This window comes from Triticum dicoccoides, chromosome 2B (assembly GCF_002162155.2).
Source record: "Triticum dicoccoides isolate Atlit2015 ecotype Zavitan chromosome 2B, WEW_v2.0, whole genome shotgun sequence".
Classification (NCBI taxonomy): Eukaryota; Viridiplantae; Streptophyta; class Magnoliopsida; order Poales; family Poaceae; genus Triticum; species Triticum dicoccoides.
This window is the reverse complement of record NC_041383.1, coordinates 709,147,075-709,159,375: the sequence shown is the minus strand read 5'-3', so window position 1 is coordinate 709,159,375 and position 12,301 is coordinate 709,147,075. Positions and strand designations below refer to the sequence as shown.

At 44.6% G+C, this 12,301-nt stretch overlaps 1 protein-coding gene and 2 pseudogenes across 1 annotated transcript; 2 read left to right on the top strand and 1 right to left on the bottom strand.

Annotated features, from left to right (window-relative positions):
• Positions 1-523: 523 nt before the first annotated feature.
• LOC119368429 lies at positions 524-3,372 on the top strand. Its single transcript, XM_037633693.1, has 2 exons — positions 524-1,674; positions 2,804-3,372. The coding sequence occupies exons 1-2, from the start codon at positions 547-549 to the stop codon at positions 3,155-3,157; spliced, it is 1,482 nt and encodes a 493-aa protein (XP_037489590.1). The 5' UTR covers positions 524-546; the 3' UTR covers positions 3,158-3,372.
• Positions 3,373-4,373: 1,001 nt separating this feature from the next.
• LOC119365767 lies at positions 4,374-8,103 on the bottom strand (annotated as a pseudogene).
• Positions 8,104-10,341: 2,238 nt separating this feature from the next.
• Positions 10,342-10,480, top strand: LOC119266299 (annotated as a pseudogene).
• The last annotated feature ends 1,821 nt before the right edge of the window (positions 10,481-12,301 follow it).

Sequence of the window (12,301 nt, the reverse complement as noted above, 5' to 3'; positions counted from 1 at the left end):
CATCTCCGACGAGGAGGGCAACTTCGACGGTGACAACGATGAGATCGACGTCGAGGAGTGGCGGAGCGTCTTCCCCGGTGACGACGACGGCGGCACCGACCCGGATCCAGCTGTCACCAAGGGTGGCCTCACCCGGAAGGATTGGCTCAACCTCCACTTCGGCCGAAAGTAGTTTTAGTTTAAATTTATGTTTAATGTTCGGTTGCGAGAACTTTATGTGTTGAACTTATGTTTAAATGCATCATCTCTTGGTTTAAATTTGATTGAATTCATGCAAATTATTTGTACTCTGGTAACTTTAGGGCATCGGCTAGGTGCGGCGAAATTTTAAAGGGATCGGTTAGAGTTGCCCCAACAAATTGAGCTATTGTATCTGAGAAAGAATTTACATCGCTAGAGAAGAGGAAGGAGGCAGTTAGACGTGGAAGTCAAAACTTATCCTTTGCCTCTATCTCGCTAATACTTCCCCTTATCTCTTGTGTCGTTGACTCCTCATTCCTCTTCCAAGGGCGGATAGGTCTTTGTTTCCTCGGCAGCCAACCAGCCATGGCTTCCCACCCGTCGCCGCCGCCGCCGGAACACCCCATACCACCCGCTCCCACCACCATAAGTGACCTCGACGACGACCTGCTCCGGGAGATCTTCCTCCGCCTCCCTAACCTCCCCAGCCTCCATCGCCGCCTCCAGGCGCTCCAAGCACCCCGGCTCCTCCCTCGCTTCCTCGCACACACAATAGCTCCCTTCCCCGCCTCAGGCCGCCCCTCCGCCGGATTCACCCACCTCCAAGACGACGACACTTCAGACTGGCGTTTCGATTTCTCGGATCCGTCGGTTTCCTACAATGGCGGCTGCATCGCCATCAAGCACCAGAGCGCCAAGCAGAGAGTTCGGTACAACCCCGAAACGATGGCTCTGTTTCTCCGCCCCAAGGATCATCATGACATGCCCGACGGCACCACCCTGGGGTTCCACACATTCTCCTGCGAAGAGGATCAGATGCCGTCCCGTGTGGTATGTGTCCGTCAGGACTACTCACGGCCTTGCGCACGGTTCGCTGTCTTCTCATCGGACACCATGGAGTGGCAGATCTTCCCGGAGACTTCGACGCCGCTGCCTCAGGGCTTCAGGAGAACAGCCTGCACCGTGTTGGATAGGTTTATATGTTGGCAATGCGAGTCCATGAGCGGGGTGGTTGTCAGCGAGTACATTTTCGTGCTCAACACAGACACATTTCAGTTCTACCGAATGTATATGCCGCCGCCCCTGAGAGTGGTACACCAAACATTTAAGATTGGTCAGACCAATGATGGGAGGCTCTGTATTGTGAATGAGAAGGAATGCACATTTAGTATTTGGATCTCGACAGCCGGCAATGACGGCATCGAGAGATTTGTGCTGGACAAGATGTTCGCGTTGCACGCTAGCTTTATGGAGGTCACCAGCTGTTCAGTGAAAGAGAAAATCTCAGTGCGGCTTATAACGGTTTATAATGGTTTTGTGTACTTTGCACTTCGCCCATGGAGGAATTATACGGATCAGTACGAATCCCCTGAGTGGTTCATGTCCATGTCTCTGAAAACAGCGGAGCTGAAGCAGCATTTGAAGAATAGAAAGCAACCTATCTTCCCCGTCCATCCCTACTCGGCCTGGCCTCCTTCTATGGTATACATCTCGGTAAGCAATGTGACCTTGGTGCTAAGGATTCCTTTTTGTGTTTGGTCCATAAATATTATGCAATGATGTTTCTAAGGCGATTGTATTGCTATATATGAAGATATGCTATCAGTTTTAGTCAAAGTAACATGTCTTTGAATAACTCGTACTAGAGGAGCTAGCAGTGCTGTTCCCATTCCTTCAAAAAAATACTCCACATACATTATCTAGACTAATCTAAAGACAAGTAATTTGGGACGGAGGTTGAAATAGACAACCTCGACTACTTGTACATTACTATAAGAGGGTTTATGCAGGTCGTATGATAGCAGTAGCATTGAGATATAAAGCTCCACGTACAGAATCTTTAATTAGTACATTAATAGCCTAGATTTATAAGAAGTGTTTAAATATTTGGAGGATTTCTACAGATTATATGATAGCATTATTATAAAGCTCCACATACATAATCAATAACTAGCATACGAATAGCTAGTTTTTGCAGTAGTGTTTAAGCATTCAGATATGATAAGTTATGCCCAATGGTAAGTTAGGTTTTCTTTCTCCTTTTAAAATTGTTTGGTCTTCTACATCGGTTTCAAATTTATGTCTTATTTAAGAAATATGTCCTTCATAATTTGATGTCAGTGAGAACTGAGCATTTGCCAATATATTCATTCATACGCAACACGATTCAATCTTTGATTTCAACTGCTATATATATGTGCACATGATTATCCCAACGGCACTATCTAACATCTTCCATGTTTTTGGAGGCGCACAACATATATCTGTGCTTTCTAGCTATAGGTGCATATATATTAGCCATCCATTAAGTCCGTAAAATCTTCACATTTTTTTAGCCTACATATTGGTTTGTTTCTATAGTTAATGAGGCACTCAAATCTAATTAAATTTAACCGTTCGTTAGTTTCATCAAGTATGAACTGTTATCTTTCAATTGCTTTTGTATTATATAATGATATAGTAGATTTAGATGGCAGTGGTGTATCAGTAATTTATTTCATTTTCATTGTCTCTGTAAAAGCTAGACAAAATGATCAGAATCTCTAGATTGTATTCCCTTGCACATATTTGTCTGCATAAACACTTGAATTCTTATTTACACTGAATTTCCATTTTATCATAGGAGGACTCAAAATCTGAGGTTACTGGAAACAGTGTTGAAGATGTTGGTTCTGAGGGCACAGAAAAGGATTCATCTATCCTTATAAAAGCATTAAGATCATATAAAGAAGCTTTGATTAAGGATGGTGACACAAATGTTGCAGAGATAGAGGCCTTCTCGCTTTGTATTGACATTGAGGATGAGAAGAACTCTCTTGTGAGGAAAATCATTGCTTTAGATGAACTGTTAATAACTGTGAGAGATCGTGTCTTGAGGGCGGGTGCAGACTCTGAATTCTACAGACAGAAGATCAAAACAGAGAACTGGTGGAAAATGTGCAAGAGGAAGTTATGGAGAGCTTTCTGCGCTAGCTGAATAAGCCCATCTATCAGGACTAAGTGAGTTCTTGTTGCGTTGGTACTTTAGCTTTTAGATACTGTGATGACGTTAGCTGAATAAACCATTATCAGTATTCCTATGACTGGTCTTCAGTTTCATCTACTATGCGTCGTTTTAGAGACGACTTGTACCTAGAAACGTACAAGTCCCAAACTGGTGGTTCTTTATCTCTGTTCCTAATCGATGATGTTTCTAGCTTTTTTCAGCTTGGTATTAAATCTTTCCTTGTTGTTTTAGAAGTGCATTTTATGTGTGAGCGAGTTTGGGGATCATATAAATAATGGCGTGTGGTCATTCTCTGTTGCATAATAACTGAAATGGTAACTTTCTAAATGTTTCCTTTTGGAAAATATTAACTAGTTAGGTTTATTCAGATTGCAGCAAAAGCTACTTTTTAGACTAATCATTTTTCTCTGGAACGTGCAACAAAATGCGCGTCATTTAATTTTAGAGAGTACATATTATTATTTCTGCACTTGCCCACTTTATTTTTCCATTTTAGGATTGGTCACAAGTTTAAACTGGGCAAACCATTCATAACTTTTCCCCCTTTTGCCATTTTCTACCAGTACTATTTTAAGCAGACAGGTTGTCCATCTAATTTAAACTTCAAACATTTAATGAAACTAGTATCTGAGGGAGCGCAGACTACACCGAGTTTTGTTAACAAATGGTTATTGGCACGTTTGCAGTTAACATCGGGGGCAGGAGACAGGGCAGTAGACAGTTCTATGTTAATAGCAACTGCCTTCCCGTCTCCATGGGCTGTCAAATGGCACAACCATGGCATGATGTCAAATGTCTCCTTTGACGAGTGTCATTTCAACTTATATTCTGTTTTCATTATATATATATGGAAAATAGACAGTGGAGTCTGCTCTGGGGAGCACATTTAGTTCATAAAATTCGAGAACTAAATTGAAATTTGAAATATGTCAACAAATTATAAAAAATAGTGCATGACTTTCATTGTGCATGTTGCGAAAGGTAACACCCAGTGTGGTCTGCCCGTCATGGGGTGTGGGTCTGCCTCAGTGCACACACATCGGTTGCCTGCTAGTCGGTTGCGACCCCGCACAACCCCGCCACCGACATCCCTATAGCAGCACACGATTATAGCATCCAGGCCACGGCCACCACACCGATGCCAGGGCAGTTTGGTTTTTCCACACAGCTTTTGGCTTGCACATAATAGAAGACAATTGTTGTAACCGTAATAGGATATTAATCCAGAAAGGCAATTCAAGTTGGTGTACATTACATTCTTAGAAGGGATCATTTTATCAACACACTCTAATTGCACCTCCTTTCCTTCTTTAGCTCCTTTGAGAAGCCCAGCTGACAAGTCTCTTAAAAGAAGTTGAGCTCCTCACTCTCCCTCCCCTGTTCACCATGTTGATTTTGCGCATTTGGGTAGCTACTTCTCTCATGTGAAGCCGTTCAGTTGGGGATTGGCATGTACAAAGAAGCGCTATCCGTAGCAAAGACAACAAGGACTGAAAGATCGTCGGATTTTCCGGTCCTGCTGCTACTTGGTTGACAGCATCATTGCATTCATCTAGCAGACAGGAATCCAGAAAATTTAATGTGTGATCAGGAAAATTCGTTTCCACAAATCTGACAATAGTGAGTTCATTCCTGAACATATGATCTGTTGGTCTTTTTCCTGTCAGCATCTCCAGGAGTACTATTCCGAAACTATATACGTCCCCACAAGTAGATGCATGACCGCTTTCAGCATACTCTAAAAACAGAGACCAAATCAATAATCATGGAAGTGGTAAATAATTATATGCACACACTTTGAAAAAATAATTATATGCCAAACAACTATACCTGGAGCCATATATCCCAGAGTTCCATTTACAGTAACTGAATTTGAATCTCCGACTGTTCTCAGTTTAGAATCAATGTAGAACCTCGCGATGCCAAAATCTCCCAGACAAGCATTCATATGAATGTCTAGGAGTATGTTACTCGGCTTCAGATCACAATGGATGATGGGCCTCCCAGTATCATGGTGTAGATAGTCCAATGCATCGGCTATGTTACTAGCGATGCTTATTCTTTGAGCTAAGCCTAAATGCCCTCTAGCTGCCTGATTCCCTGGAGGATGCAACCAACTGTCCAAGTTCCGATTGGGCATGAAAGCATAGATTAGAGCTCTGAAATTATTGCCTTTGTTATCAATTGCAGGGCATTCAGTTATGAGAGGAACAATGTTTCTATGACGAATGCCTCTCAGTGCTTTGCATTCTAATGCAAAACTTCCTTCGGCGCCCGGAATCTCAAGGTCAAGTATCTTGACTGCTATTTCGTTTTAACTTGTTTCAACTTTCCTTTGTACACTGAACTGTAACTTCCTTCGCCAATCAAGTTAATATCAGAGAAGTTGTCTGTCGCTCGAGCTAGATCCCAGTAAGAAACTCTAGGGAATTTCTCCCCGAGAGAAGGCAACATTGAAAATGTTGCTTGTGGTATCTTCTCATGGATTATAAAGCAAGTCAACAATGCCAGTGACAGGAAGCCAGTTATTGGGATCAACACCCTAATAAAATAGTGTCTTCCTGTTCTCAGAGAAGCATCTGGGCATGAAGTTCCCAGTTGCCATCAAGTGAAACGGCTGCGGCGTGCTCAAACGCTCCATTTCTTGGGATTTCTCCTCGGAGACGATTATAAGATAGGTCTAACTTGCTTAGAAGTTGAAGGTTATCTAGAACTACTGGGATGGTACCCGATAAATTATTATTGGAGTGGTTGAGCATGTTCAAGCTCAGAAGGTTGCCGAATGAGGTTGGAATGCCACCCGTGAGATTGTTGTGCTCCATTTGGATGGTTATTAGGCCCTGACAATGGCCCAGATTATCATCAGATTTTCCCCGAAAGCCTGTTAGATGAGAGATATAGTCCATTGAGTTGCTTAAGCTCACTAATTGCCGGAGGTATGAAACCCTGGAGATTATTGTAGCTAAGGTCCAGCTTTTCGAGTTGTGAAAGTTTTCCTAATATAGGAGGTATGAAACCCTGGAGATTATTGTAGCTAAGGTCCAGCTTAAAGAGTGCTGAAAGGTTGCCAAAAGAGGGTGGAATTGGCCCGACGAAGTTATTTCCATGAAGATCTATTGATTGCACATTTCTTAGACTCCCTAACCATCCTTCAATTCTACCAGTTAAACTGTTGTTGCTAAGATTCAAATCGATTATGCTACTAAGGTTTCCTAGGCTTAAAGGAACTATTCCCGACAGATTGTTTCCACTCAGGTGTAGATGTTCGAGTTGAGTGGACAACCTACCGACCAAATCCGGTATGGCTCCTTGCAGCTGATTATTATCTAATGTGAGCACATGTAGATTACTACAGTTTGTTAGTCCATACAAGGATTCCCATCTTTGCCTTTCACTTGATTCAAGCATATTATGCCCAAGGTTTAGGTACTCAAGGTTTGGTAGCTTTCCAAAAGTAGGAATTTCTCCAACGAAACTGTTAGATGATAAATCTATTAGTTCTAGCCCTGAAGTGTTGCCTAGTGAAGCTGGGATGTGCCCTTGAAGCATGTTATCGCCCAACGAAAAAAATATGATTTCAGGGAGGGTATCGCCAATGTCATGCAGCAATTCCCCTTGTAGCTTATTTGCATACAAGCCTAGTGTTTGGAGAGAAGTCAAATTAAAGACTGAAGGTGGTATTCTACCCGAAAGGCTATTTGCACCTACAGTAAAGCCGATCATGTCTGACAATTTTCCAAACATATCAGGAATGCTCCCTCCTAGTTCATTTTCTCGAAGAATGAGAATTTGAAGGTGGGTGGCGTTGCTAATGCTTGGCGGGATGACCCCGGTGAGATTATTCTTAGAAAGATCCATAGCAATTAGATTGTAGAGCGAACCAATTTTGGTGGGGATCGGGCCTTGTAGCATATTTCTAGACAGATCCATCACCATTATGTTTGAACAATTTGTGATTGAGTCGAGAATTCTCCCCTGAAATGAATTGGAGCTGAGGTCAAGGCTGACCAGCTCACAGAGCTGGTACAGGTTCAGGGGAGGTAACTGGCCGGAGAAGCCATTGGAGGACAAATTAAGGAGCTTTAGGTTTGAACAGTTTGTGAGTGAGTCAGGAATTGTCCCCTGAAATGAATTGGAGCTGAGGTCAAGGAGGATCAGCTCACGGAGCTGGTTCAGGTTCAGGGGAGGTAAATGGCCGGCGAAGCCATTGTAGGACAAATTGAGGATCCTAAGGAACGTCAAGTTCCCAAGTGAGGGGGTGATCTCGCCTGACAAGCTTTTACCGGGGAGTTTCAGAGCGAAGACGCGCCCTGGATTCACTGAGCTGCAAATGACACCCGTCCAGTTACAGTAGTGGACGCTTCTGTTCCATGATCTTAAGGCACCTGTTGGGTCGCTGGTAGCCCTTTTGAAATCGAGCAACGCGAGCATGTCTGTGCTGTTCCCGTGGTTGACCGTTGAGCAATTTATATTGCCAGCTCCATAAAACAGCAGCAGCAGAAACGCCCGCAGACTAACCATGCTGAGTCGCGTCACAGACATGAAGGAGCCCTGTACGTATGTGTTACCTGCAAAAATACAGAGCACACAGACATGGCAGCTTATCTATCATGTTCACCGGCGGATCACATGGCAAACCACGCCAAAACTTACAAGTAATTAACGCTCTGGAATTCACTATGATCCAGGCATCCTAACTTGTGCTCAGTTACTAATACCTCTACAGAGTGTGCTCAGTTACTAATACCTCTACAGGGTGTGTAAATTTTCACACGCAAGAAGCGATCAAGAACAGAGAGTAGCGTACCTCTGCTCGTCGACAGGAGCGCACAAAGCGGCAGCTTCCGCAGCTTGGCTTCGCCGGTAGGAGGTTTGTTTGCATACGTTTCAAATGCTCGGCTAGCACTGTATTTCCCCAGCGGTTTAAATGCAGTTTTTACCGCAGGTTTGCGCCACACACCGTACTGTCAGCAGCACTCACGCCTTATCATCTTAGCTTGACCTGAGCTAGCTACCGGGTGAACGGAGCCTTCCACTCCAGGTCTCCAGCTACTTTTCTCCTGCCGCTGCTGTCTATCGCTCCTGCTTGAGCTGGACAGTTTTGTTGCAGTATGCATGTCCAGCCTCCATCGAATCGTATCCCACTACTATCTAATACTCTCTCCGTCTCAAAATAAGTCTCCCATCTTTGTACTGAAATTAGTATAAAGTTATACTGAGGTTGAGACATTTATTTTAAAATGAAGGGAGTACCATGTCTTTACTGGGCCACATGTGTAACGGCTTACTAGTCCAAGCCATCGTGATTATCAGGCTGATTATGATACTAGTGCATGATACCATCTCCCTAATGCATAATATTATATACTAGCATCATGTACTCTATTTATTGTTGCATGATTCATAGTAGCATAGTACTCCCTTCGTTCCTAAATATTTGTCTTTTGAGAGATTTCAAATGAATTACCACATACGGATGTATATAAGACATATTTTAGATAGAGTGTAGATTCACTCATTTTGCTCCGTATGTAATCACTTGTTGAAATATCTAGAAAGACAAATATTTAAGAACGGAGGAAGTATTTATTATGATACGGTATCATGACATGATACTCAACCCTCTCTTTCTTAATTTAATTCTATGACGCCTCATTAAAATTGTCTAATTGGCATGCATGATACTCCCATCAGCCGTGGCCAAGACCACGCCACGGCGGATCTGGACAGGACCATGCATGCTCCTCCTTGAGTATTAGCTATGGTACTCCCATTACGATCAGCATCATGCATTCTTTCGGAACCCTGCTTTTCTTGGGTCAGGTAGACTAGTAATGCGCTCATTGTAGACAACATTTGGGTAAGCAAGTGCCGTTTCTTGCACGGCTATATACACTGACAAAAATACCATGTATATCAAATAGAGGGAACAAGTATCTTGACAGACCCGCCATTCGATGGAAGGGTGAAAGACGCTTCGGCTTCAACTTTGAAGATTATAATAATTCATAGGATATTGCTAGCTGTCGTGGTGCTAAATCTGGCATTGAGAGGGGAAGGAGAAATGAGCTTATCTAACGAGCCACAGTGGATGACAGAAGATTGTATACATGACTGTTCACGGTGAAGGTAAAGACCTTACTCCTATCTCTGGGAGTTTTTCTTCTTTTTTTTTTGCAAAATAACACTTGTATTACTCAACAGAATATGGATTACATTCTTGTCAAACAATGTTCAAGGCCTCCATTGGACCAGAGCCCAGCCAAACTGCCGTCCGGCCTTGCAATCTACCAAAGTTAGACATGGAATGACTAGCCTTATTGCCTATACGACGAATATGAGTAATACTAGTATTACGTTCCTCCATACTGCTCTGAATCTCCCTTACTAAGAAAGCATTGTTAAACGTACGTGACAAGAAGGCCCTGACCTCTTGGCGTACGGCAGATAGCTAGGTTGTTAGGATTTCATCTTATCTCTTTGTAACCTCCTAGTCTATTCCTTGTACTACAAGTTGTAATCTGAACCACCTCATGTACGCGATCAGGGAGTCGCGACCCTGCTATATAACATGAAGCCGTCGCCCAGAACAGGGTACGACGTTCCAACCATTGTGTTTCACATGGTATACAGAGCCTAACTCCTCCATCGCATCTAGCTACCAGAAAGCTTCCGCCATGGCCTCGTCCTCCACCACCAGCCCTGGTCTCTTTGGCCAGATCACCGAGAAGCTTACCCGCACCAACTTCATCCTCTGGCGGACCCAGATCACGCCTCAGCTTCGTGGTGCTGGCGTCTTCGGCTATGTGGATGGCAGCACGCCGGAGCCGCCCAAGGTCGTCGTCAACAAGGACAAAGACGGGAAGGAGGTTACCACTCCCAACCCCCTTCACCTGATCTGGTTCCGGGAAGACCAACAGGTACTAGGATACCTTCTCAATAACCTTTCCAAGGAGGTGCTTGTGCAGGTGATATCGATCGCCCATGCCCACGAGCTGTGGACAGCGGTGGCGAACATGTTTTCGTCCCAATCGCTATCACGCATCAACAACATCTGCATCGCGCTTTCCAACGCTTAGAAGGGCACTCAGTCCATCGCGGCCTTCTTCGCGCACATGCGCTCCCTCGCCGACGAACTGGACGCGGCGGGCAAGCCCCTTGACAAGGACGAGCTCATCTCCTACATCCTCGCCGGCCTGGACATGGAGTACCAGCCCCTCGTCTCCGCCCTCGATGCCCGCACCTCACCTGTCACCCTTGACGAACTGTTTGCTCAGATGAGTAACTTCGATCAGAGGGTGGCCTTGTTCCAGGGTGCCAACGGCGGCTTCAAGTCGTCTGCTAACGCAGCCATGCGCGGCCGCGGTGGTGGCTCACGCTACCGCGGGCCGCCGCGCGGGAAGGGCAGGAGTGCAGGAGGCACCAACTACAACAACTCCCGCAGCGACTCTCGCAGCGATGCATGCGGGAACGGCAGCAACGGCGGCGGTCGTCCCTCCTCCAACAACAACAGGGGCCGCCGCAAAAACTCCACCAAGCGCCCTGACGCCATCCGTTGTCAGACCTGCGGCAAGCCTGGCCATTCAGCCAAGGACTGCTGGTACAGGTTTGATGAAGATGAGGATTCAGATCAAGATGAGAAGATGGCGGGTGCAGCAGATGGATCATATGGCATGGACACAAACTGGTATGTGGATAGTGGAGCCACAAACCACATTACCGGTGAACTCGAGAAGGTGACCATGCGGGAAAAATACCGCGGGCAAGATCACATCCACACTGCTAGTGGAGAAGGTATGAAGATCAGTCACATTGGTCATTCAATTATTAAAACCCCTCGTAGGAGAATTCATCTTAGGAAAATCTTGCATGTTCCTAGTGCCTCAATGAACCTTCTCTCCGTTCATCGCATTGCCATTGATAACCATGTATTCCTTGAGTTTCACCCCTTCTTCTTTTTGATCAAGGATCAGGCAACGAGGAAGGTGCTGTATCGAGGTAGATGCGTTCGTGGACTCTACCCGTTGATTCCGGAGATTCGAAGATTCAATAAACAAGTTTTTAGTGCCACCAAACTTTCATCTACACGATGGCATGATCGTTTAGGACATGCATCTTTTTCTTTAGTTAAGAAATTGCTTAGGAAAAATAAGCTCCCATTTGTTCGAGAGCACAATGTCGAAACAATTTGTGATTCATGTCAGCGAGCTAAGAGTCATCAACTACCTTATCCTGTGTCTACTAGTATTTCTACCAAACCTTTGCAACTTATTTTTTCTGATGTTTGGGGCCCTGCACCCTCCTCTGTTGGTAGATATACATACTACGTTAGTTTCATTGATGACTACAGCAAATACTCATGGATCTATCTTCTAAAGAAAAGATCTGAAGTGTTCCAAGTTTTCAAAAACTTTCAAGCTCTCGTTGAACGAAAGTTTGATAGCAAAATCATAGCCGTCCAGTCTGACTGGGGCGGGGAGTATGAAAAACTCAACTCTTTCTTTCAAGAACTTGGCATATCTCACCATGTGTCTTGTCCTCACGCTCACCAACAAAACGGGTCTGCAGAACGCAAACACAGACACATTGTAGAGGTTGGTCTTGCTCTTCTAGCTGGCGCAGCTATGCCCCTCAATTTTTGGGATGAGGCATTCCTCACCGCCGTCCATCTTATCAACATACTGCCTAGTCGTGTCATTAATAATGAAACACCCACTGAACGGCTTCTTCAAGTTAAACCAGACTACACAACTCTTCGTGTGTTTGGATGCGCCTGTTGGCCTAACCTCAGGCCATACAACAATCGCAAGCTCATGTTTCGCTCAAAATAGTGTGCTTTTATCGGATATAGTGCTCAACATAAGGGGGTGAAGTGTCTTGACATATCCACCGGACGTGTCTATATCTCCCATGATGTCGTGTTCGACGAAACAAAATTCCCCTTTGCCGACCTCCATCCAAACGCCGGTGCTCTCCTTCGCAAAGAAATATTATTCTTACCGTCCCATCTTACCGGCCTTGAGCATGGGGAAAATAATTGTGATGATCCTTTGTTGACTAATCCTCATAACCGTGTGCATGTGTATTTTGATGATGCAGATACATCTCAGGAAA

Excerpts from the sequence above, each read along its gene's own strand:
- LOC119368429 (XM_037633693.1), top strand. The coding sequence starts at position 547 with ATGGCTTCCCACCCGTCGCCGCCGCCGCCGGAACACCCCATACCACCC. Across the intron at positions 1,675-2,803 it reads CTTCTATGGTATACATCTCG|GAGGACTCAAAATCTGAGGT; the intron begins GTAAGCAATGTG and ends ATTTTATCATAG.